We start from the raw sequence: 23,578 nt of genomic DNA on the forward strand, positions 1-23,578 counted from the left end.
ACCAGTTCTAAATGCCTAGCATGCAACGACATGTCATCCAAGAAAAGAAAATCTGGGGAGAATACGTCTCGGCAGCAGTCTCTGCTGGGGAGCGCAATTGCCACGATTACGCGCCATCCGAGACCCTTTTCACCGCATGTTTTGCCCAACAGCCACTGGACCGTGGACGGCTATCGGAGCTCCTCCGTTGGTCCGCTGCCCACCAGAACTCCTTTCGGCTGTCGCCTCTCTAACCAGCGCATTCTTCCCTTCCTTCCTTCCTTCCTTCAAGGCTTTGAGTCGCTTTGACCAACGGGTCAGCCAACTCATGATGGCTTTCTTCCAAAGTTCCTCTACCATCACCTTCTCAAAATCGACTTTTCCTATGTAATAGGATATTGACATCTGCCTGGCTTTCGTACACAAGGTACCTGATTCTTGCTTGCTCGAACCGGTGCTTGCAAACTCGGTACCGTACGTCAGCTGAAACCCAGAGAGCGGCATTGTAGCAGTCATATCACAATTTCGGTATGCTACCTCCATTCGGTATCGAGCTCGGCGTAAATGCTATGTTTTGACTGAAGAGATGCCGGGGTTGGACTTGATCCGAATTTGCTTTGATTGAGTTGTTATCGACGAAATGGACAGCTCTTATTCGCCTGGCTCCACGTCTCTAGACACTGATCTCAAGCTATGTGCCTGCAGGGCAATATCGCGGGGACACCGTCCCAGAGCTCCACGTTTAGGCCTCTCGCCTCTGCCTTACAACGGAGCCCCAAATGACTATGATGGCAAGTTTGATAGACAAGATCTCCCGGCTTGTCAATCAGGAAGGTGATTCTCGGGCTGGGGAAGAACATCTCCCCACATCACGAACTTCGGGCCGCTGAGGCCTCAACCAGCCGCTGACAAACGGAGGAAATGTATCCTTCAGCCGAGAATCCTCATCGTTCCCACGTTTCTCACTACGCCTCGTCGTGAGATACCGGGGCCGAGAAAATTGCAAATTCCGGAATGCTGACCATCGTTCGCTGTGGCGACATGTTTCCGTACTTCAATACGTGCTATACCGAGCAAGACGTTAGAGCCGGCATTCGAATTGCTGACGGCTTGGATGGAAGGCATGTTGTCTGGTACTGGATTTCTTAATTGAGCCCGCGAGGTCCGGCAACTCCTTTGAATGATTAAATCCCCGAGGAGAAAAGGAGGCATTATTCGAACATTTCCGCACTTTCATTAAAGTTCCCACTTCACAATCTCATAAACAAGAAAGACAGTACCACGAAACATCGCACAATATTTTGTGTCGTAGAACAACGACACTGGAGGAACAAAAAGGTAAGCTAAGAATAAACACCAGTAGAATACTGATAACAAGGAGCCACGCCTCATCCGTGCGTACTTAGAGAGGAGCAATTCGGTGAGCGCTCTCTCTCCCCCATTTTTCGGGACAGGGCTCAGAGAAATGAACAGTCAATCTCCTGGTCACTGACGATACAATTCCAGATGACCACAGCAAGCAGCATGAATTGTTGTGGTGTGAACTTGGGAGGAATCCAAACACTCGCCAGCAATAGGGCCTACTTGAATTACTGCCCTGCTTTGAGCTATGGCAATTTTACCAAGTCATGAAACGGTCGTTACCAACACATACCCACACGACAGCCTCACTCGAGAAACGCTATGGAGGTCGGAGCTCCCGGCCTCCGAACAGCATCGAAGAAGTGTGCCAGGAAATCACTGGGGCTTGCTTTCGCCTCGCCACCTCGCTCTAGGATGGCTCGAAATTGGTCCATCAAGTTCCAGCCCAGCCATTGCGATGGATGTGTTCCGAGGGCTGATTGGTGCTTTCCTTTGTTTGCCACCTATTCGCTCTTCGGAGACTCCCTTGAAATCAGTACCAATGGTTGTGGACATGAGCTTCTGTACCTTATCCAAGGTAACATGCTCTCTGCTGAACGAATACGCCGGACTTTGGGCTGTAGGCCGCGTCTGCGCACCCAAGTGTATTAGGACCTGAGAGGAATGTACTATACACGCTGTGGTAGTAAAGCAGCCAGTGTGGTCTTGCGTGTGGTCCTGCAAATGGCTGACGAGAAACGAGCTCGCTCGTTCGACCACATGGCCTGGCCGCCGGGGTAACCTTGGAAACTTGAACCCCAGAATTCTCCCTCGCTTTTTGGAAAGGGAGTCTTGTGACTAAGAGTACGGTTAGCGTCCTGCACATCCACGAAATGCGCAGGATGTTGGTCATGAATTCCGTCGTCGACTTGAAGCATTCGTAAGACTCGGATCAGACGCGGGGCCACAGTCAACATACGTCCAGGTCTCTGGACTCTTCTCTTTGCCTCCTCATATCGTGATCTAGATCTCGACGGTGAATACCAGAGTGATCCGAGGCTATAGCGTGCGATAGCCAAGGCTTTCTTCTCGAGGTCTGGGACAGTCTCTCCGTCTAGAATCGGTATCGGCCGCTCTCCCCCGCCTTTGGACACTTGCACTTACAGGCGTTTAGGTATCACTACCCTACTCAGACATACCTCTGAGACCCGTCCCGGGATTCAGGATTTACTGATTTTCAAGCCCAACAACTTCTAGACTTTGGGCTAGCGAGGGTCGAAGCGGGCAGACCGCTTCCCAGACCACAGCCTTCGTTCTAGACACGAGGCGTTGTCAATCAGCTCAAGCTGCAATCTGCACAAGAGAGGATGCTTCAGTCAGCTCATTGTAAGAATGAAGGATCAGAATCAAGCCATAGGTATGCTTGTGACAAAGCAGAGCAATGACCCCCCTCTCAATGCCTCATTCTTCCTACTGCATTAGTGATGTTGCACAGCGTTCGCGATGTTGTGCTGCGGCCTGTCCATCCGGCCAGCCCCTTTGCCGACCAAAGATCGGCGAGAGTGCGTTGAGTGCGTGGGTGCTTGGGGTGCCCCCCATCCCTTTCACTGCTTCCACAAGCCATATAGACGCGTCATTCGCGAGGGTCTGATGCACAAGACGGCGAAGCTCTTGCCTAGACGGGCGCGATGTCGCAAAGAGCTGCAAAAGGTATGCTGGCTGGCTGGCTGGCGGGGCGCGGAAGGACCGCTGATTTTTGGAGGATCGAAACCTCGCAGTGGCCCCCCCTTTTCGCGAACCTATGTTTATGGCGTGGGCAGGCCCAGAGACAGGCTTTTCTCCCAATTTTAACTAAGATTGAAGAACGGGAGAATAGTGATATGTGAGTAATGTTGTAAGTGTTCCATCCAACTGTGTAGCTTCACCTCTTGGACTTACGCAAATTAGGGTAAAAATAGATGAAGGAAAAGTTTGCTGGGGATTTTGAGTTGTCTTGGCCATTTTATGTATAAAAGGGTAATGTGGCTCTGAAAAGTCGGAGAGCATGTTACTCCCAGGCTCAACGGTACCGGATCTAGGGGCTATGAGGCTGGATCATGCCACGGAGGTTATAATTACCGCTGTCTTCTTTGAGGTAGCGAGACGAGCCGCGAGGACCTTTGGTCTTCACATTTCTATCCACATATACAGAAGGATGGTTATAGGTCTTGGGCGCAATGAAACTCGAACAGACTTGCCAGTGTTTGCTCCAGCATACTTGAGCAGGTAGATGACACGGATCGAGGATCCCTGACCCGCCCCTCCCATTTCCTGGAAGCAAGCATATCCAGTAATCCCGGACTACATCGACATCCACAAAATGACAGTTCTTTGATCTATAAAAACATAGAATTTCAACGCGACCATCTAACAATATGATGCAAGAATGAGTTACAGGCGGGTAGCTTGACTGGTAGCACAGGGAGTACTATGTATGTGTGAACAGAACTTAGATCGCTTGCCTCTCTCCCTGCCTTTGACCATAAGCGAGATGCGCCACAAGCGATACTAAGCAGTACATCATTTTGTCGATTCTTCATTCGCGTCGTCTTGTTGTTTAACATTTTTCCCAGCGAACCTTGGTCGAGGTAAGCTCGCTTTCCTGAACAAAAAGGCTTAGGATGATATGATGCATGTACTTAAAGTCCGCTTCTCAAAAAGAAACGTTTTACATATGAGTGAAATCATAAAGATATGGGCAGGCTAGATGGAACACTCGTTCCCTGGTTGCTCGTCGGCGTCTTTATGGAATCTGCTTGATGAGCTGTCGTGAATAACACGGTTATTTTGCCTATCTCGATTCCTTCGAGACGATATGCAATTAGACAAAGTTCAGGGTAAATGAGAAAGGAAGACCACCAAAGAAACATCTAGCACTTTGAGCAATACTTCCAATTCGTTTTTGGCCAGTGCCAATCCTCTCCTCAGATGAAAGCTCGGGAGGAAACAGACGAACTGGAAGTCAGATCATGGCCTGAGCGTCACCCTTAGGAACCTCACCTTCGGTGAGCAGTCAGCCAGTCAGTCTGACCGAAGTCGGCATGGTCCGGAATTCGGCATCTTTCGGCTTCCCCACCATCGAATTTACGGCGGATAGAGGCATCAGGGCCTCTTATAGGTTCTCCACCGTCTCTCCAGTGCTAGTGTCAATTCGGGCGCCAGTTGTGAGAGCCGGCCCGCGGGCAGGCAATAGCGTCATTTTCTCCGGTATCTTTTACCGGCCGACCAGTCTATTTTTGTTGATTTCACACACACCTTCAATCCCACGAGACATCTCCGAAGCCGCTTGGTTGTGTCCCCAAAACACTGCGACAACGATCATCTCACAGCGCGCGCATGCTTGCAACATGCATTGTTCTTGTTAATACCCCTAGACTTTTTTTTTCTCCATTTGACTTTTGTTCACCTTGGTCCCTCTTGACCAGCCACCATGCGCCGTGCAGCTGCATCCTCACTTCCCCTCCGCATAGTGGGCGCATCGCTCAACGGCTCTGCCGCCCGAACCCGAGGCATCACAGACCAGGCCGTCAACCGACGCTCCCTTTGCACAACTTGCCTTGCTAATAGACACAACACAAGCGCTGGAAGGTTGCGTCCGTTACCGAGTATCCTTACGCAACAAACCGGAAATGGGGGCCAGAGGAGGACGGCTTCGGCGGTAGCGACAGCAACAGAGGGAAACAGGGGTAGGGAACCAGAATCGCGAAAACAGTTTGGTGGCGCAAGGGGGGCTAATGAGAAGGCAGCTGCAAAAGATGAACACGGCCCGATACAAGAATACGACCGCCGAGTCGACAACGGCATTTTGCGCAACGACGAGCATCAGAGGGGCAAGTTTGCGCTCCCAGGAGCTGACATTGGCAGGGGGGGAGAATCACATGCTGACGAGGGACAGGTATCATTCAGAGCCTCCAGCACCTCCACGACGAGCTGGTCAACTACCATGCGCCCGAAGTGAAGCAGCCGACTCTCGAGTCCATCAAGCCCGCAAAGTCAATGTTCGGATCCTGGTTCGGCGGGGGAAAGGCTGCCGAGGCTGCAATAGGAGCGATCCCGAGCAACTTGCCCCGCGGGCTGTACCTCTTTGGCGATGTCGGTAGCGGCAAGACGATGCTCATGGATCTGTTTTACGACACGCTGCCGAGCTCAGTCAAGACCAAGACGCGTATCCACTTCCACAACTTCATGCAGGATGTCCACAAGCGGCTACACAAGATGAAGATGCAGCACGGCAACGACGTCGACGCCGTTCCCTTTGTGGCAGCGCAGATCGCGGCGCAGGGCAACGTTCTCTGTTTCGACGAGTTTCAGTGTACCGACGTGGCAGACGCCATGATTCTGAGAAGGTGAGCTAGAAAGGGAAACCGCGCGCGAAGAGGGAACACTGTCGCAAACTGACACACCGGGGGGCAGGCTACTAGAAGCGCTCATGTCACATGGCGTCGTACTGGTCACGACATCGAACCGACACCCCGACGAACTCTACAAGAACGGCATCCAGCGAGAATCCTTCATCCCCGCGATCAAGCTGCTCAAGAGCAGGCTCCACGTCATCAACCTGGACTCCCCGACAGACTACCGCAAGATCCCGAGACCGCCCTCGGGCGTGTACCACACCCCGCTCGACGCGCACGCGACCTCCCACGCCGAGAAGTGGTTCCGCTTCCTCGGCGACCCGGAGAACCCGGAGCCGCACCCGGAGGTGCAGAACGTCTGGGGCCGCGAGATCCACGTGCCGCGCGTGAGCGGCCGCTGCGCGTGGTTCACATTTGACGAGCTCATCGGCAAGGCCACGTCGGCGGCGGACTACCTCGAGCTGGTGCGCAACTACGACGCCTTTGTCATCACCGACTGTCCCGGCATGACGTACCGCCAGCGCGACCTCGCCCGACGCTTCATCACCTTCATCGACGCCGTGTATGAGTCGCACGCGAAGCTGGTGCTGACGACGGAGAAGCCGCTGACGGAGCTGTTCGTCTCCCGCGCCGAGCTGGAGGAGTCGTTGGAGAAGCAAGGGAAGAAGGACGAGGCCGGACAGCAGCAGAGCGGTGGTGATACCGCGGCGGCGACGCATCTCCTGGAGGACCTGGACCATAATATTGATTCCATCAAGGGCATGTCGGGCCTGTTCTCGGGAGACGAGGAGGCGTTTGCGTTTGCGCGCGCGCTGTCGCGTCTGAGTCACATGGGCAGCAAGGAGTGGGTTGAGCGCGGTATGGGGTTGGAGCAGCAGGGCGGCAAGAAGGAGCGCGACGACTGGGCCAAGGTCCGGAGTCGGCAGATGGAGGACAGCATGTAGAAGCGAGCGTTGTTTTAACGTCAGAGGGAAAGCATTTTACCCCGTTTGGCCGTCCCCTTTTTGACTGGGTTGCTGCCAGCTTTGGGCTGCGTCATGGCTGTAGCTGTTGGGAAAAGAGGGCTCACTTGTTTCTTATATGTTACCCGTCCGGGGTATCTAGGTGGTGGCATGCGCCAACGGCCCCCTTTTCGTCTTTTCATGAGCATTGGGTTCGTTTATGATGCTACGGCAGGACTGCATTACGGGAAACTCGCATATCTTGGCCGAAAGGTCTATGTATATAAACCAGCCTCGTTCAAGACATGATTCTTCGGCTCAGTCAAGACAACACATCTCGATGATCGGGATTCATTTCAGACTCTCATCATTTGGCCATGCTTGTTCCCAGAAGGCCACCAGCGATTGCATATGTGGGAAAAGTATTATGATAGTACCATCTACGGCAAACTAGTAAATACCGGGAAGCAGAACCCAGGGCACTTCCCTCTTGAAGTCAACCCACTGCTCGCCGTACCGCTTGGAGCAGTACTCATTCAACGCCGGCACGCCGCGCGTGAGGAAGTCCACCGCCTGCCACACGCCCATGATCGTACCCCCGATGAAGCCTGACGCCGCCATGCAGTACCCCGCCCTCCAGAGCGCGTACCCGCCGTAGTTGATGTGCCGCGCCAGCTTCCAGAGCCCGCCGCGCATGACCTTGCCCTTGTTCTCGGGCCGGGCCTTGAACTGCTTGCGCTGCCACTCGGACGCCGTCTCGAGGAACATGCCGACGCCGTAGAGGACGCTTCCCAGGACGACCTGGTAGGGGAGAGAGGTACCCGGGAAGTCGCGCGGGGAGGTCAGGACGGAGGTGGACGCCGCGAGGAGGAGCAGGGAGTTTGCGCTGTTGACGAGGGTGTTGTAGAAGCTCACGCCAACAGCGGAGGACGGCGGGAATTCCTCGGCGGAGATGCCGACGAGCCAGTAGGCTTGTTTGACGAAGGAGCCGACGGACATGCCGAGGAGGATGAGGTGCGGCAGCGGCAGGTGGAGGTCGTCGAGGATGGCGACGCCCGTGGTGGAGAGGGCAGCTACGTTGAGGGGGATGGTGTTGATGCCGATTTTGGCGAGGGCGGCGGCGCCCCAGCCGCCGGCGACGAGCTTGTATTGGAAGAAGGGGTCGAGACCGCGGAGGCCGAGGAAGGTGAGGGTTCCTGGCACATTGGACTTTTTGACGCCGCGCTTGATGAGGTCGAAGCTTGGCTTCTCGGATTTGGAGGCCGCCATCTTAGAAGGCAGCACTCGTTTCGTGCGCGATTGAGCTTGGATGGATGTGGTGCTGGTGTGTGAGATGGCTAGATTCAAGAGATGTGGTCGAGATATATCGTGAGCCTACCTAGCTTGGCTCACAAGGTCGGACGAATGCAGGAGGAACACATGCAGGTCATCTCACTAGGAATGCGCGCCGGCTGCAACCGGCGCTTTATACACGCGGCGGGGATGTGCTTGGGGAACCTGCGGTTGCTCCCCTCATGATATCATTTACTGCCTGAGGATGGCAAAGTAACAGGTCCAAGCCCGGCGTCTGTTCGCCCATTAAACGTTGTCGGGGGTTCGGGACAGCACTCCATGTTGTAAGGTAGCGGCTGTCGATGTTTGGTGTTCAGACGAGCTTAAAGAGGTAAGTCGGTACCGGTGTCCGATGAGCACCGAAGCTCCACACGAACGGGACGACGGGCAGGCTTGGAAACGGGTGGTACCGTGTGTGTCTTTTCATGCTGAAAAACCCACCAAGCGATCAATTTTGGGCTACGGGTCTAGAGATCTTACGACAGAATTTTCAGCATCTTTTGGGTAAGTAGTCAAGGTATCCTACGAGTGCCTACTAAGTACAGAGAGGCCCCGCGATCCTCCAACGGACCAGACGCCGAGTCCGAGACGTTATGGGGCACGTAGACCCGCTCCGACACGCTCCAGCATCCGTCAGCAGTAAGTGCCGGTAGCCCAGTGCGATGCGGAATTGGGCTTCCCCAGGCGCCAACCCAAGTACATGCGACCACACCCGCTGGAGAACTCGAGATCCCGTCCGCTCTCTCCTAGATAAACCGGCGAGGGCCAGAGTAGTAGTCGGGTCGGAGACGACCGGCGAATGCCTGGTGTTGCATGTATTCCTCTTTGCTTTTTGGCGGGAGGCGATGAAGAATCTCAGGGTGACTGATGGCTAAGCATGATCACAAGGTGCCCGCATTGATTGGCTCGCTGAGACGAAAGTTGCTCATAAAGGTAAGCCTTAAGGTACCTACCTACCTTGGAGCTTTCCATCGGGTCGCCCGAATACCTTGGGGGTCCGCCTAAAACAGAAGGGTAAGAACCCACGTTGCCTGCAGGAAACATGCTGCGAAACAGCGAGGTTGAGTCTTTTAAGGAACCCGTCAACAATGTTATAGCAGTGGCAACTTTACATAACTGTGTGTTGCCAGATGAAGGGGAAGGAAACCGTTAAGTCAGGTACCTACTGCATGGGAGCTGGATGATTAGGTAAGGCATCTCATCTGTTCCGGTCTTACGGACATCCGAGGTACGTACCTAAGGCAAGGTACCCGCTTGCAAGCATTGGTGGCGTGCCAGGCACCCAGGCAACCCGCGGGGAATGTGTGAGGATGGATTCGAGACAGGGGAGCTTGCCGAGCTGTCGCAGACCTGCTGACGCTTAGCTACCTTATCTTATCTAGGCACCTATCACTGCTGCCGACATGACGCCAGCCATCTTCCCGTCCCCTTCAACAACATCCACCTGAGTACCTTACATACCTCCCACATCATCCTCAGATTGTATCATCACCAACCCATACTTTTCATTCAAGATGAAGGTCGCCAAAGCTTTGCCTCTTGCAGTGCTGGCCCACTCGGTCAGCGCTCGCTTTGTTGCTGAGGAGGAGATCAACCGTGTCCAGCTGTATCCCGCCGGCTCCGAGCCCGAGAAGTACCTGATCGAACTCGCCCCAGGCAACACTCGCTGGGTGACTGAGGAGGAGAAGTGGGAGCTTCGCAGAGTACGATTCCCCTCATCACCGCTCCTTTTATTTGCAGAAGTGCTGACATGACGCCTCGCAGAACGGAAACCGCTTCTTCGATATCACCGACCACAAGGAATTCGGTGCAAACCGCCTCCACACCAAGACGAAGAAGAGCGTCTTCCCCGAGAAGTGTCGCCTCCAGGACAAGGTTAAGCCTCTCATCAAGGACCTTGACAAGAAGGAGATCCAGACCAACCTGGAAAAATTCACGAGCTTCCACACCCGCTACTTCAAGTCCGACTATGGCCGCCAGTCTTCCGAATGGCTTCTGGCAAAGCTGAACACCATCATCAAGGACGCTGGTGCCGACAAGCACGTCTACGCCGAGGCCTTCCCCCACACCTGGCAACAGAGCTCCATCATTGTCACCATCCCGGGCAAGTCTAACAGCACCGTCGTCATCGGTGCGCACCAGGATTCCATCAACCTGTGGCTGCCTTCCATTCTCGCCGCGCCCGGTGCCGATGACGATGGCAGTGGTTCCATGACCATTCTCGAGGCTTTCCGCACCCTCCTTAAGTCCAAGGATGTCATTTCTGGCAAGGCTGACAACACCATCGAGTTCCACTGGTACAGCGCCGAGGAGGGCGGTCTGCTTGGTAGCCAGGCCATTTTCTCGTCCTACGAGCAGGATGGACGCGACATCAAGGCCATGCTCCAGCAGGACATGACTGGATTTGTTCAAGGAACGCTCGATGCTGGAAAGCCTGAGAGCGTCGGTGTCATTACCGACTTTGTTGATCCCGGCTTGACCGGCTTCATCAAGAAGGTCATCGTCGAGGTAAGTCAAAATGAACCCCATAGTTGCTGGCACGAGCTTGTACTCACATAACTGCAGTACTGCAAGGTTCCCTACGTCGAGACCAAGTGTGGATACGCCTGCTCCGACCATGCCTCTGCAAGCAAGGCTGGCTACCCCTCCGCCTTCGTGATCGAGTCTGCCTTCGAGGACTCTGACAAGCACATTCACAGCACCGATGACAACATTAAGTACTTGTCGTTTGACCACATGCTTGAGCACGCCAAGATGACTCTTGGCCTCGTGTACGAGCTTGGCTTCACCGACTTCGCCGCTCTGGAGAAGCAAGGCCAGGTTTCCGAGGAGTTGTAAACGGCTGGATGAATGATGCACACGCATGATATTAGTTATGATGCCCTACGTATTTTGAATAGATGATGCTTTCATGCGATAAAATTACGTCTCATCACGCTCGCCCGTGGAAGTTGCTTATATGATCGAATTGCCCTTTGGCGCCATTATTTTCCGGCCCATTTACGGCGGAGAGGTTACTCCGTAAAGCCGAATGGCGGGCCTTCGAGCAGCTGTTCAGCAATCGCGTGTAGTTATTCTTTGCTACGAAAAGGCGGCCGCATCATCAACAGTACAGTGATGTTCATCTAGAACCTGGAAGGAGGCACCCATAGGCGGATGGCGAGATATCGATATTTGATTGATATCATTTTTCACTAATAAGTCTAAACGGAAGTTATTTTTGATACAGGCTGAAATCCTCATTCATTTTACTATCGGATTAGACTCGCTGTCTGGATTGTCTAGTGAAGAAGAGCAGCATCGCCTTTGCGTCTTGGTGTGCGGCAAGCTTACATTTTGCATTCAGTTATACAGTTGATATCCCAGTGAAGGCTTTGGCTCAATGAACCGTCAGCAAGTGGTCCTGGTCGCCCACTGGCGTCTTCTTTGGCGATAGAGAAAGTCAGCTTGAATTAAACTCTCAATGACTTGACTTGACACGGTCCCAAGAGGCATGTTGCCATCTCTTGGAGGCTCCGTGGAAAGATGGCTTGACTAAGGTCTCCAGAAAACTTAAGTACCTTAGGTACCTGCATAAGTCGCCTGGTTATCTAATCAAATTGGCTGCATGGGCCCCGCCCAAAGATGCCTCTCAACTGCAGTCTTGCCCTCGTTCCTACCTTAAGGTAGACTGCGAACCTTGGCAGGTAAGGAGGATACTGAGGTGATGTCACTGACGTGCATGCGACGGCAAGTGACCGTTCCATAAAGGTTCTGCTCTGGGGAAGCGACGTTGGACTTGGGATTGGCACATGGTCAGGTTGCTTCCAGGACGTCTCCGATGGGTCTAGGCTTCAGAGTGGGGCGGGTTTGTATGTACAGACGCCCGCCGCACAGGGGGTCTAAGCTCGCTCCGGCCCAGTCTGCCGATTCGACACCTCCCGCAAGCCTGCAACCCAGATTCTGTACTTTCCTACTCCACCTCTCAACTTTACATCAACATCATCCAAACCACCACCGCTTCAGCCAACGTCTTATCCTTTTCGATTTCACTCATAACGGGGCCCGGAACGTTGCTTTGATTCCCATTTCTTCGCTTGATCAACTTTTCGGCAATCTAGCTTTGCTTGTGTGCCAAGACAGTATAAGCAACCTACGAACACTGCGAACAAAGGCACCTTGCACTGCTTGCCTCGAGTCAGTGCGTCTTGCACTCCCGCAACGAAACACATCTCATTGCCGACTGCTTTTCATTAAACCCCGCATTGAGCATCAGCAAACATGGAGGAACCCCAGGAGCCGAAAGAGCATGCCATCGCCACAGCTCCGTATAGCCACAGGCCCCCCAGTCCTCCCTATATACCCATTCCCATGACATTTGCTAAAGGCAACGCTACTTGCGCCTTTACCCCCTCATTCAACAATGTCGATGCCATGCGCCTTACGAGCGAGGATCTCAGAATCATAACTCGGGACAAGACACAGACTGCCACAGACAGGTCAGTTGGCTGGAACTACGAGGCTCGACGAAAGGCACAGACGCTCCTGGACTTCCTATATCTCGGTCCGTTATCTGTTGCTCGCGACGAAGCTTGGCTTGCCAAGGAGGGAATCACCATGGTCATTGTTACACGACATGCCAGGGTGGCTCAAGCTCGACTGATGAGTGTCGACAAGGTAGCGCAGAAGCTCGGCATACAAGTCGAATATTTAGACGTCTTGGACAACTCTGAATTGATCCGTGGCTTCCCAGAGGTGGTGAGGAAAATCAATGGGCATTTGATCGACGTGTATCGCAGTCAAGTTGTGGGTGCGCAGGAAGGCCGGATGGCAGTCGATGATGAAAGCTTCAGGAGTGGCAAGATTCTCCTTGTTTGCGAAACTGGAAACGACCGGTCAGCTTTCGTTGCTGCAGCTTACATCATGACCATGTACGGAAAGGATATGATCTCATCCGTGCAATTTGTCTCCATGCAACGATTCTCCGCCAACTTCGACGAGGATGGGAAGAGGATGCTACAAGCATACGAAGACATCCTCAATGCCCAAAGAAGTGTCTCTGATGTGACCAGAGATGTTCCTCGAGCCGGCCAGTCGCAAGGATACACCGGTAGAGGCGGCAAGCGCGGTATCGAAACAACTCTTGACGACGAGGACAGGCAGGGCGGAGGATATGAGACATTCGCCGCGGATCGTGAGCGGTACCAGGACAGGGGCAAATTTGTCCCGTTTCGTGATCGGGATACAGTCGCGTAGGGGCGACTCTAGTCGATCGCAGAGACCTGGAGCTGAAGAGATTTGTAGCGGAGGCATTGCATCAGTGATTTTGGCGTCAGCAGGAAGACCGCCTTCAGCCGTCATTAGGAGCAGACTCATTATGGGGAATTAGAACTTTGCTTTGGGAACATGGATAGGCGTCAAAGGTGTCAGTCAGTATACCCGTTTCAGTCGGCAACGACTTTCTCTTAGGGCAGTTTAGACCTGCTTTCACCGCTATCAGATTCCAGCATTTACACTGTCTCAAATTGTGCCCATTCTAAGATGATTTGTTGCATAGATAGACACGCCCAGTACAAAAGGTCACACATATAATGACTATGGTCTGAACTATTTACGTAATAGACAAGCATGCAGGTCAAATTGGTCTCATGAAACTTTCACATAGATATTATTTACTCATTCTTCTTCTAGGATAGGCCACGGGCTGTTATTGTCGTATTCTCAGTGTTTCCTCGGTAGATAGATCACCCATCGAAAGGATGCGAATCATGATATAGAAAGGACCAATTCGCTGTAGTCACCCTCAGTGCAACTACACCATGCCACCGGGATAGAAATTGACCCCCTGGGCCAGTAAACAAGCCTGCATGAGGCTATCCCATGGGGAGAGACCGACCTCCGGTGAACCTCAGGTCGCAGGACTCATCTCATCTCACTTCACCCTACACTCAATCCTTCCATGACAACGAGGAAGGAGCAGCCGCCTCATTGATTTTTTCTTCCAGGCCCCACTGCTCCTTCTTCATACATCCCTCTCACGAACGCGAGATTTCTGGTCAAAACAATCTCACTTGGCTGTCAACAACCCATATTTTCACTCTCACACAAGCCCTACTCTCTCACTCTCTCAACCCGCACCTCACTTTTCCCACTTACCTCTCACCTTGCCTCATCCACCATTTCAAATTCATCACACTCACCATCACCACTGAAGTAAGTAGTCGCTGCTGCTCTCCCAATCCGCCCCCCAGGGGAATATCGCATACTAATACCCATCGAAAGATGGAGGAAGCGGGCGGCCGGAAGCGTGCGCTGCGGCGCTCAACTCAGGCAGTTCAGAGGGGTAGGTACCAGGAGCCGTATGCGCTCGGGGTTCAAAGGCCGGCCTGGGTTCACCCAGACCCGGTCTTTGACCCCGGCGCGGCTCGTTGGGCATCCTTCCCAACCATCCCCCTGGACCAGCGCGGTCCAGGGGATGAGTATATAGAGGCGAGAGACCGGGGCGAGCTGGACGCCTGGCTGCGAGAGCAGAACCCCTCCCCCGAGCACTTCAGTGACGACGGTAATTACTTCTTACTCCTACTCATCGTATATCCCGCTAATAAGCCGCAGAGGAGAAGGAGGAGGATGAGCGGCCGGAGGGCGTGCGTGAGGCCAAGGGCGAGGACGAGGGCGAGGGGCTCTCGACAAACATGGACTGGGGCAGCCCAGAGCCTGGGGAGGTTGAGCCCATTGCCTGGGCTCACCTCAGCCACGGCGCCCAATGGGTCTTGCTGGAGGTCCTTTGTGACTCCAAGACCTTTGCTTCGGCAACCCGGGCTCTGGGCTTAACCACTCCAGATGTCATTGACTTTGTTGTGGCCTACATCCAGTACCACCGCCTGATCCAGGGGTGGGCAGAGACCTGCGACAAGATGGGCGTCTCTGAGCTCCTCGACCTGATCCATGGCCAAGGGCCATCGAGAGACGGCGTGAATTTTCTGCACCAGCCGGATCTTCCCACTCACACCATCAAGCCCGACGAGTACGAGAGAGCCTGCCAGTACTTGTGCCAAACAGGATTAGGCGAGCACATCCGAGGACTTGAGAAGTGCCGCGGGATCTCAGAGGGCTTCCTCCAGATTCCAATTGAGCGGGAGATTCTGGCCTCCTGCATTGCCATCCTTGAGAAAGGCAAGAATGGTCCAAATGTGCACGACATCGAAAATCCTAGTCATAACGGATCGCAAACTTGGCACGATCAGTACGACGAGAAGTACCATGAGTTGGTGAACAGGGTATTGCAGATTCAAGCATACCTCCCTCCTTTGGATCTGACGAAGGGCAGCCAGGCGAGCACATCGTCTGCGACCAATCCCACAGAGCAGCATGGCACTCCTACTCCAGAGTCAGTGAGTGAGCCTCACAGTGCCGGTCAAGTATACGCTCCAAACAGCCCAATGTTTGGCGAGAACAATCAGGTAAGCTCCTTCTTATTCTTTCATCTCTATGTCTTCCTTTGCAATTCGTCCGTTGTTCTTGACGTGAACCTCGGTGGCTCTCGCCTTTGAAGTTAAGACGAGAACTGGGCTAACGGTCAGCAGTATGCATGGGTTTTTGATAACTTGGACATGGACGAGCTTTACAATCCCACCGAAGTCCACAAGTATCGCAACCGCCCCGCTGTCTCCTATGAGAGCTTCCAGTCTGCTGCCGATGGCAACCTTGAAGTCGCTCAGGCGCAGGAGTATGATCAATATGAGGAGTACCCGCTTCCCGATGATCAAGCACTCAAAGAAGCATCCCACGAGGCTCAAGACAACAATCTGCCGGCCGACCCCTTGTTCCACTTCGAAGGACTCCTGCCCGAGGCAGAGGATCTCATGCCCTGCCCCTTCTTCGCAGAGCCAGAGCCACCCGTGGACCATACTCGCATCTCTACGAACCCGTCTCTCCCCGTATTGCAGGCTCATGATGAGGACCAGTTGACTCCACAGAGCGCAAGCTCAGCGGTGCCTCAGCCCTTCATTTCTTATATTGATGAGGTGGACCCCAACAGGAAGCCTTCCGACTCACCTGCCTACGAATATTTCCAGTCAGCTGACTACAAGAAACATCTCTACAGCAACCAACCCGATTGGTTCGTCGACGAGATGTTACTTCCAGTTGTTCGACCGGAGGTGCCCGCTATCCAGGCGAACGCTCACCAGAGTGTTGCTCCGGAGGCCAGCCAGCAGGAGAACAATACCGAGGAGGGCTCGAACGTCAACTTGAATGCCAACTCGAACGCGAACTCCAACGCGAACTCCAACGCGAATTCGAAAGCCGCCGCGAACGCCAATCCGAGCGCCAACCCGAACTCCAACTTGAACATGGAGCCTTCGCATCCGACGCCGAGCACCGATACGTCTGGAGCTCCTGGAGTGTCTGAAGTCTCTGAAGCACCTGCGGTCACTCATGCCCCCAAGCTCTTCGAAGCCCCCGAATTTTCTGCAGTCGCCAATATTCCCCAGAGCTCTACAATCTCTGAGGCTTCGAAGGTATCTAGAGTCCCTGGAAGCTCTGAGGTGTCCGCGGTATCTACAGAGAAAGAGCCTCGCTTCGCATTGAAAGCTCCCATGCCTCCAGTCCAGGAAGAAATTACTTCCTACAACACCCCTGCGGTTGTCGCCAGAGACTCGCGCCCACGCACTGTCATTGACTTGACTGATGAGTCTGCGAGACCTATGGCTGCTACTCCAGCGAGACCCGTGGTCGCTCCTCCCTCGAGAAACACCAACACAGCCCGAACTCCGGCTATGGGCATGGATAGTCCCGAAGCTCCATCCACCAAGAGCTCTACCAAGCCATCCCGCAAACGTGCGGCTGATGACAGCGATGGTGACTATGTTCCCAAGCCCAAGAGAGCCCGCCCTGCGAAGAAGGCTGCGGCCGTTCTGCCCCAACCGCAGGTGATGGGTCCTGACGGAGTACTTATACCCGTCAAGCGTGGCCGAGGACGTCCCCGCAAGTATCCCAGACCTGAAAACATCGCTGCCGCGCAAGATGCTGCTGCTGCTGCGAATCAGGCTGCTGCAAACCAAGCTGCCACGGAACAGACTGCCACGAACCAAGCTGCCATGAACCGAGCTACCGCGAGCCAAGCTACCGTGAAGCGAGCTACAAACCAGTCGACGACTATGCAGACCCCCGCGAACAGTTCTCCCGTTCTGAATGCTGCTACACCTCCGGCGAACAACCCAGTTCCCAGCACCGAGCCAATGCTCCCGCAGGCGGCCAAAGGTGCCGTGCCGAGTCGGAGACATCGAAACAAACCGAAGACGAACCAGTCTACCGAGAGCAGCCGTCAAGCTAGCGTTGATCAGCCTCACGTGCAGAGAATTGCCCAGTACCAGGACAGAATGACCCCAGTCTCTAGATACAGCAATGAGCCTTCGAACTCATATACCGACTTCAGAGCTGACGTTCGTCCAACGACGAGCTACGAGCGTATGCCCGCGTCTTTCGTTACTGGAATGAGACCGTCTGGTACTGACGTGCGTCAATCCTCGCTTCCTGGAGCCTATGAGCCTTTGAGTTCATACGCTACTTTTCCGGCGCCCGAACCCAGAGCTGGTGTCCGTCAACCGACAAGCTACGAGCGCACGCCTCATCCTGGTTCTTTTGGCGCGCGTCCGTCTGCTCCTGAGCCGCGTCAATCGTCGACTCCTAGAGCCTATCAACCTTCGAACTCATACACTGCTATGGAAACTGCACCCACAGAGTATAGTCGTCGTCAGGATGAAATTCAAGAGCGTATGCCCACGGCTTCTGCTTCACGCATGCAGTCGTCAGCTAGTGAGCTGCGTCAATCCTCGGTCCCTAGTCCCTATTCGAATCCGAACCCATTCTCTGCTCTAGTGATCGATTTCACAACTCACGGTCGTCAGCCGGGAAGCCAAGAGCGTATGCCCGCGTCGTCAACTTCTACAGTGCAGCCGTCTGCTACTGTCGAGCGTCAGTCATCGCTTTCTGGAGCTTGTTCTCGCCCTCCGGCACTTACACCCCAACCCGACATCGAGATCCTAGAGCCCTCCATGCCAGCCATAGCGCCAGCTCTGAAACGCTCGTCTTTCCAGCAATCATCGCATACTACTGCCTCAAACAACTCTTCGAGCAAAGTCGATCTCAAGGCCCCAGGACGTCCTCGCCAGGACAAGCTTGGTAGGTTGTTCCCTCCTCAGTATGAGACATACGAGGAGTTTTGGGTATCGGTGCCCGATGGCGCGGACTATGCCTTGAAGATGGTCGAGAAGGGGTGGCCTTCTGACGTTGCCATGCAGCTTGCCCGAGAGCGCATTGCTATGAACATGGCTTCGTGGCCCAACAGCATCTACTCGCTTCATTACAAGCCGAAGGCTGCGCCAACCCCATTCCCGGGCGTTACCGCTAGCATTCGCAGAGAGATTGAAGCTGAGAAGGCCGCCGCCGCTCAGAAGCGCAAAGAAAACGAACAGGCAGACAAGTGATTCGGCCGATGACCTTGCTAGAGAATTCCTACAGCGATCTAGTAGCATCGATGAACATCAAAGTGTCAAGAAGCGAAAGGTTGCAAGCCTGGCTCGACGGCAAGAATACATCAATTGCATCGCGGGACATACTCTGCCTACTATAAGGCACCATAAAAGAAAAAAGCACCAAAAAAACAAAAGAACACCATTACAGCAGAAAAGTTGACCCAAGATGCCAGACATACGGCCATCGGGTCTCCTGGTTTGCGAGATCTTTCTTGCTACATCGGCGGTCTTTTTTCTTGCTTCTTTCACTTTTTCAACGAGACGGATTTTGGTCTTCGTTGCATATCGCGCTCCTACTTGGAGAATTTGGTTTCGGTATTGGGGAGGACTCAGGATTCGGATGGCTTTCTCTTTTGCACATACCTCTATGGATGGCTTACAGATGACATTGGTTCGGAGGATGATACCCATTTGGAATTCGGGAACGGTTTCTTGGGGAAAAGGCCCCTTAATTTTGTTGAGATACCCATCGCATCAGTGCGATTTGTTGTGAGTTAGGAAAAATATCAGGTTGCCCAAAATGACGTCCACTTTGGTTCGTGATGTAATAACTGCTTCGTGAGATGTCGTTGATCCGGGCCGTCAGAAATGCCACCAGTATTATGTAAGTTAGCGCTGAGCTAAGTGAACAGGGGTTGGTGACGGCGAGCTGTGGGTCGACCTTGCATCACCGAGCTTCCCTCACCGAGCGCACGCTCAGCCAAGTTACAGAAGCACTGCCTCCCACTTCCAACCCGCCGATTACCCCAAATCCACATCCTTGGCCGAGCTCCCGTCCCACGCGGCCTAACGACGATCCACTCAGCAACAACGACACCTCTCCGGCCAAGCCTTCACCATCTCCGGTTCACGAGATCCTCCAAATCTCCGTCGAATTGCTACATCAAGCAGTCTCCTAAGACAAAATCATCTATCTGCGCACCGCAGTTCCCGCCACACGAACGAAGCCCGAGCAAGCTCGCCCGGCCCCCTTCGTCAACCTCCGTCCACCGACGCTCTCCTCCGTGTACAAGAACACATCTACACATACCGCACATCATGGCGCCTCCTCGCATCGAAGCACAAGAAATCGAGACGTACTGGAACATCTTCTCCACCCGGACGGGCGGCGGCCAGTTCCTGACGGGAGAACAGGCCGCGCCGGTGCTGAAGAATAGCGGCCTGACGGACAACCAGCTCGAGAGGGTGTGGGATCTCGCCGACGTCGACAATGATGGAAATCTCGACTTTGAGGAGTTTTGCGTTGCCATGAGAGTTATTTTTGATATCCTGAATGGCGTGAGTATACCTTGAGTTGGATGTGCAGCGGAAGAGAGAATGGCGCAGAGTTGCTAATCGCATTCGGATGGGCAGGAATACTCAGATGTCCCAACGACACTCCCCGATTGGCTCGTCCCCGAGTCCAAGGCACATCTCGTCCAGGCGAATCGCGCGCTCACAGGAAGGCAAGTGGCCTTTGAGCAAGTCGACGACGATCCAGACTCCCCAGGGCTGAAGGATGGATTCGACTGGTACATGAGCCCAGCGGACAAGTCCAAGTACGAGTCGATATACCAAGAGAACCGGGACGCACGGGGACAAGTAGCATGTACGTTCACTTGCGCGGGCCCCTATTCGCCGTGTCACTTTTACTAACAGTGTATTCGTTTCAGTCACTGCTCTCGAGGACCTCTACGAATCCCTTGACGTTCCCGACACCGACATCCGCTCCGCTTGGAACCTCATCAACCCCTCAGCTGGTCAATCCATCAACAAGGATGCCTGCCTCGCCTTCCTTCACATCCTGAACAACCGCCACGAAGGCTTCCGCATTCCGCGCACCGTCCCCGCCTCCCTCCGGGCCTCATTTGAGCGCAACCAGATCGACTACCAACTAGACAACCAGACCCCCGGCGCCTCCCGATGGGCGACAAAGGCCGACGACTCGACGGCGACGGGCCGCAAGGCCAAGTTTGGCGACCAGTACCTCACCCGCCTGGGCCGCAGCGGCTTTAAGTCTAGCGGAACCGACTTCTCCACGGCCAAGACGGACGACTGGGAGGAGGTCCGCCTCAAGAAGCAGCTGCAGGAGTTGGACGAGAAGATGGCCCGCATCGAGGCCGACGTCGAGCGTAAGAAGGGCGGTAAGCGCGACGGCAAGCCCGCTCTCGTCAAGCGCGAGCTCGAGCAGCTGCTCGACTACAAGCGCAAGGAGCTCAAGGACCTCGAGAGCGGTGCCGGCAAGGGCCAGGGCGGCGGTGGTGGGCTGAAGGGGGTAGCGGATGATTTGCAGACGGTCAAGGAGCAGGTTGAGGGTCTCGAGACGCATCTCGCGTCGCGGCAGGGTGTGCTTGACCAGCTGCGGAGGGAGATTGAGGATGAGAAGTCGAGTAGATGAAGATGAGAGCTGGTGGGGTGAAGGAGGGAGGGAGAGGGAAAATCCAAATTTGACAGCGTCTGTTTCTGGTGCAGGGCGGGCGGCTTGCTTGGGTTATCTTTTATATGTTTGTCTTCTTTCGAGGTAGGGATGACGGGCCCGGTCTGGTTTGGGTACCCCTTTCTCACGTTCAATTCAGGGAGTTGATCATTCCATCTCGATGCATATTCCACGTGCATGTAAGACTATAATGTTTGCCGGTCCGCTGCTTAGGTTGATGAGATGCAGAGGAGGTAGGCGGGGCTTGTAGTTGAAGATTGTGCTTCCAAGAGGTAGAAAATAGAAGCTTAGCAAACAATGCACGGGGATTGAAGTAACGAATTTCTTTCTCATTATTTTTTGGGCTGCCTTCTTCTCCTATAGAGACATTCGGGAGTCATCGGTCCTAGTAAATGATCAGAGCGCAGTTTTCAAGTACAGGAGAGGGGGCTGGGAATGATTTAGGAAATGGCAAGAGTATTGAGACCAGACTAGCAGCCGCTTCTCCGCGAGTTCGTATCAGATGATTTGGATAGAACCGTATAAGTATAATTACATGAATCAAAACACCAAACACCGAGAAGCCGTGCTTCTGCTTCTGCTTCTGCTTCTGTTTCTGTTTCTGTTCTAGCTCACCATCACGAGCTTACCACTGGCCGCCGTTGGCATACGGCACGGCCATGGGCAACCCCAGGTTCCGGCTCTTGACGGCCCAGATCATGAGAGAAGGGGCCTTGACCCAGCCGATGCGGCCCGCGCCACGGCTGCGACCCGTGGCGCAGACGTAGACGTCGACGGGCATGCCTTTTACGACGGTTTGGTCTTTGCCTTTGAGTGCGAGCTCAATGTTCTTTGCGACGCCGGCGGCCTGGTACGTTTTGGGGAGATGTTAGTCATGTTTGGTAAGAGAGAGGGGAAGGTTGTGAGAGAAATAGAGAAAAGGGGGGTTGGGGGCGACGAACCTGCTTATCCGTGAGCATGAAGCCCGCCCTCGGAAACGAGACGATATCCCCGCACGCCCAGACGTTCTCGACGCCCTTGACGCGCATGTACTCGTCCACATTTACATACTTGCGCTCGTTCAGCATCCCGGGGTCGAGGTACTCCGTATTCGGCACGAGGCCCATGGTGGGGAGGTACAGATCCGTCCGGATGACCTCGCCGCTCATGAGCTTGACCTCGGTCTTGCCATCCGGCAGCGGGCGGGAATTCGCGACGCGCGCGTGCTTCCGGACCTGCACGCCGAGCCTTGTAATCTCGTTCTGCACAGGTTTCGCGATGGAGTCGCCCGCGAGGATCTCGTCTTCGGCCGCTAAGAGGTGGACCTCTTTGTCCTTGAACTCGAAGCGGATCTCGGCGGCGACTTCTACGCCCGTGGGACCAGCGCCCGCTACGACGATGTGGTTTGCGGACTTGACCTTTTCTGCCGTCGCGTGGAGGAGGCGGAGGGTTTCTTCGTGGGAATTGGAGGATTTCCACGGCATGTCGGGGGAGGCGGCGCGGGCGCCGGTGGCGAGGACGAGGTAGTCATATGGCAGGGACCTGGGGCCGGACGCGGTCGATACGAGGGCGGATTTGCGGGCCACATCGAGGCCCGTGGCGGTGCCGAGGACGAATTCGAAGGATTCCTTGGGGTAGGATGCGAAGCCGGACTCGATGGGCTGGAAGATTTCGTCATCTTTGACGATGCCCGGCACGATGGCGCGGACGGAGCCCATGTTCCAGTAGAAGTGAGTTGTCTGCCATTTTCTTATCAGCCTTTGCGCACGACTTCCTTTCCCTTCCGTTTCGTGTTGTTCCAAGGCACTGCCCAACTCCTGTCCTCATATATCTCATTTTTGCTTCGTCTCCTCTGGACGCTGATGGAGGCAGAGGTGAGATAAGTGTGGGTCGCCTGCAGCTGTCTTACGCCGCCCCCACGGGCCTCCGGAGCTCGGTGACACCCCTAGCTTCTGTAGAGGTCGTCCGATTTCGAGAATCGAGAATTTTCAAGTAGCTTGATGTGTGCCAATTATAGTGTAGAAAATTCTCTCTCACCTTTGAAACCAGGATCACTCTGAGGTCCGGCTCTGTCTGGCGTGTGTGCTTGAGCAGACGATGAGCCACGGCCAGGCCGCCGTACGCGGCGCCGAGAACGACGACAGTCTTGACCATATTGACTATGTCTTATTCCAACTCGTCCTCAAATAGACTCTGAGCTTCTTGATTTTGATGAGGTGAGTAATGGACGAATAAGTCGCCTTGATGGAGCTAAAAGAGGTTATTAGTCGATTTGTCAAAGTACTGTTTGGTGATGGGCCCGTCGAGGAGCTGCTGGGTATCTTTAGATCAATAGACACCCCTCAACCAGAGCTGCGAGACGACTGCTATTTATTCCCCTCCATAGCTTGCTCGAGCCCGGGATGCATCAAAGCCTGGTGGCATCCTTGCGGCATAGATCCTGTGTCCCCCCATCCTATCTCATGTAAGTCCGGAATACGCGTCCCCTCACTAAGCTGCGCTAATGCCAACGAAGAACGCGAATTGGTGTCATTAGTACTTTTGGTCCAGGTTTCAGTCTCAAAGTCCGTGCCGTTTGGGTAACACAACATGTGGTTGGTAGGAAGGTAGGTAAGGTCAGACAGAAAAAGCACTTTGAATTGTTCATGTCCGTCACTGGGGTGGGTGGGCCTGTCGATCCCC

The 23,578-nt window shown here is 54.2% G+C and overlaps 9 protein-coding genes across 9 annotated transcripts; 6 read left to right on the forward strand and 3 right to left on the reverse strand.

Moving 5' to 3' along the window:
- Positions 1–619: 619 nt before the first annotated feature.
- CLUP02_17488 (uncharacterized protein) lies at positions 620–2,577 on the forward strand (the record flags this gene model as incomplete). Its single annotated transcript, XM_049296397.1, has 10 exons — positions 620–813; positions 871–956; positions 1,101–1,112; positions 1,177–1,282; positions 1,340–1,373; positions 1,486–1,604; positions 1,645–1,983; positions 2,077–2,174; positions 2,306–2,368; positions 2,426–2,577. 10 exons carry the CDS (start codon positions 620–622, stop codon positions 2,575–2,577), a joined length of 1,203 nt encoding a protein of 400 aa, XP_049137621.1.
- An 84-nt stretch (positions 2,578–2,661) lies between these two features.
- Positions 2,662–3,923, reverse strand: CLUP02_17489 (uncharacterized protein; the record flags this gene model as incomplete). The annotated part of the gene is made up of 7 exons (XM_049296398.1): positions 2,662–2,742; positions 2,795–2,921; positions 2,977–3,119; positions 3,259–3,409; positions 3,491–3,660; positions 3,719–3,787; positions 3,879–3,923. 7 exons carry the CDS (start codon positions 3,921–3,923, stop codon positions 2,662–2,664), a joined length of 786 nt encoding a protein of 261 aa, XP_049137622.1.
- Positions 3,924–4,789: 866 nt separating this feature from the next.
- Positions 4,790–6,658, forward strand: CLUP02_17490 (AFG1-like ATPase; the record flags this gene model as incomplete). The annotated part of the gene is made up of 5 exons (XM_049296399.1): positions 4,790–4,885; positions 4,939–5,045; positions 5,102–5,193; positions 5,255–5,705; positions 5,773–6,658. 5 exons carry the CDS (start codon positions 4,790–4,792, stop codon positions 6,656–6,658), a joined length of 1,632 nt encoding a protein of 543 aa, XP_049137623.1.
- Positions 6,659–7,105: 447 nt separating this feature from the next.
- Positions 7,106–7,924, reverse strand: CLUP02_17491 (uncharacterized protein; the record flags this gene model as incomplete). Its single annotated transcript, XM_049296400.1, has 1 exon — positions 7,106–7,924. One exon carries the CDS (start codon positions 7,922–7,924, stop codon positions 7,106–7,108), a length of 819 nt encoding a protein of 272 aa, XP_049137624.1.
- A 1,577-nt stretch (positions 7,925–9,501) lies between these two features.
- On the forward strand, positions 9,502–10,825 carry CLUP02_17492 (peptidase family M28; the record flags this gene model as incomplete). Its single annotated transcript, XM_049296401.1, has 3 exons — positions 9,502–9,690; positions 9,752–10,495; positions 10,553–10,825. 3 exons carry the CDS (start codon positions 9,502–9,504, stop codon positions 10,823–10,825), a joined length of 1,206 nt encoding a protein of 401 aa, XP_049137625.1.
- A 1,422-nt stretch (positions 10,826–12,247) lies between these two features.
- CLUP02_17493 (dual specificity phosphatase) lies at positions 12,248–13,222 on the forward strand (the record flags this gene model as incomplete). Its single annotated transcript, XM_049296402.1, has 1 exon — positions 12,248–13,222. The coding sequence occupies one exon, from the start codon at positions 12,248–12,250 to the stop codon at positions 13,220–13,222; it is 975 nt and encodes a 324-aa protein (XP_049137626.1).
- Positions 13,223–14,248: 1,026 nt separating this feature from the next.
- Positions 14,249–18,453, forward strand: CLUP02_17494 (uncharacterized protein; the record flags this gene model as incomplete). Its single annotated transcript, XM_049296403.1, has 3 exons — positions 14,249–14,528; positions 14,579–15,426; positions 15,550–18,453. The coding sequence occupies 3 exons, from the start codon at positions 14,249–14,251 to the stop codon at positions 18,451–18,453; spliced, it is 4,032 nt and encodes a 1,343-aa protein (XP_049137627.1).
- A 1,086-nt stretch (positions 18,454–19,539) lies between these two features.
- Positions 19,540–20,878, forward strand: CLUP02_17495 (uncharacterized protein; the record flags this gene model as incomplete). The annotated part of the gene is made up of 3 exons (XM_049296404.1): positions 19,540–19,779; positions 19,855–20,089; positions 20,154–20,878. 3 exons carry the CDS (start codon positions 19,540–19,542, stop codon positions 20,876–20,878), a joined length of 1,200 nt encoding a protein of 399 aa, XP_049137628.1.
- Positions 20,879–21,542: 664 nt separating this feature from the next.
- Positions 21,543–23,050, reverse strand: CLUP02_17496 (uncharacterized protein; the record flags this gene model as incomplete). The annotated part of the gene is made up of 3 exons (XM_049296405.1): positions 21,543–21,764; positions 21,859–22,635; positions 22,934–23,050. 3 exons carry the CDS (start codon positions 23,048–23,050, stop codon positions 21,543–21,545), a joined length of 1,116 nt encoding a protein of 371 aa, XP_049137629.1.
- Between the last annotated feature and the right edge of the window lie 528 nt (positions 23,051–23,578).

This window comes from Colletotrichum lupini, chromosome 10, assembly GCF_023278565.1.
Source record: "Colletotrichum lupini chromosome 10, complete sequence".
Taxonomy (NCBI): Eukaryota; Fungi; Ascomycota; class Sordariomycetes; order Glomerellales; family Glomerellaceae; genus Colletotrichum; species Colletotrichum lupini.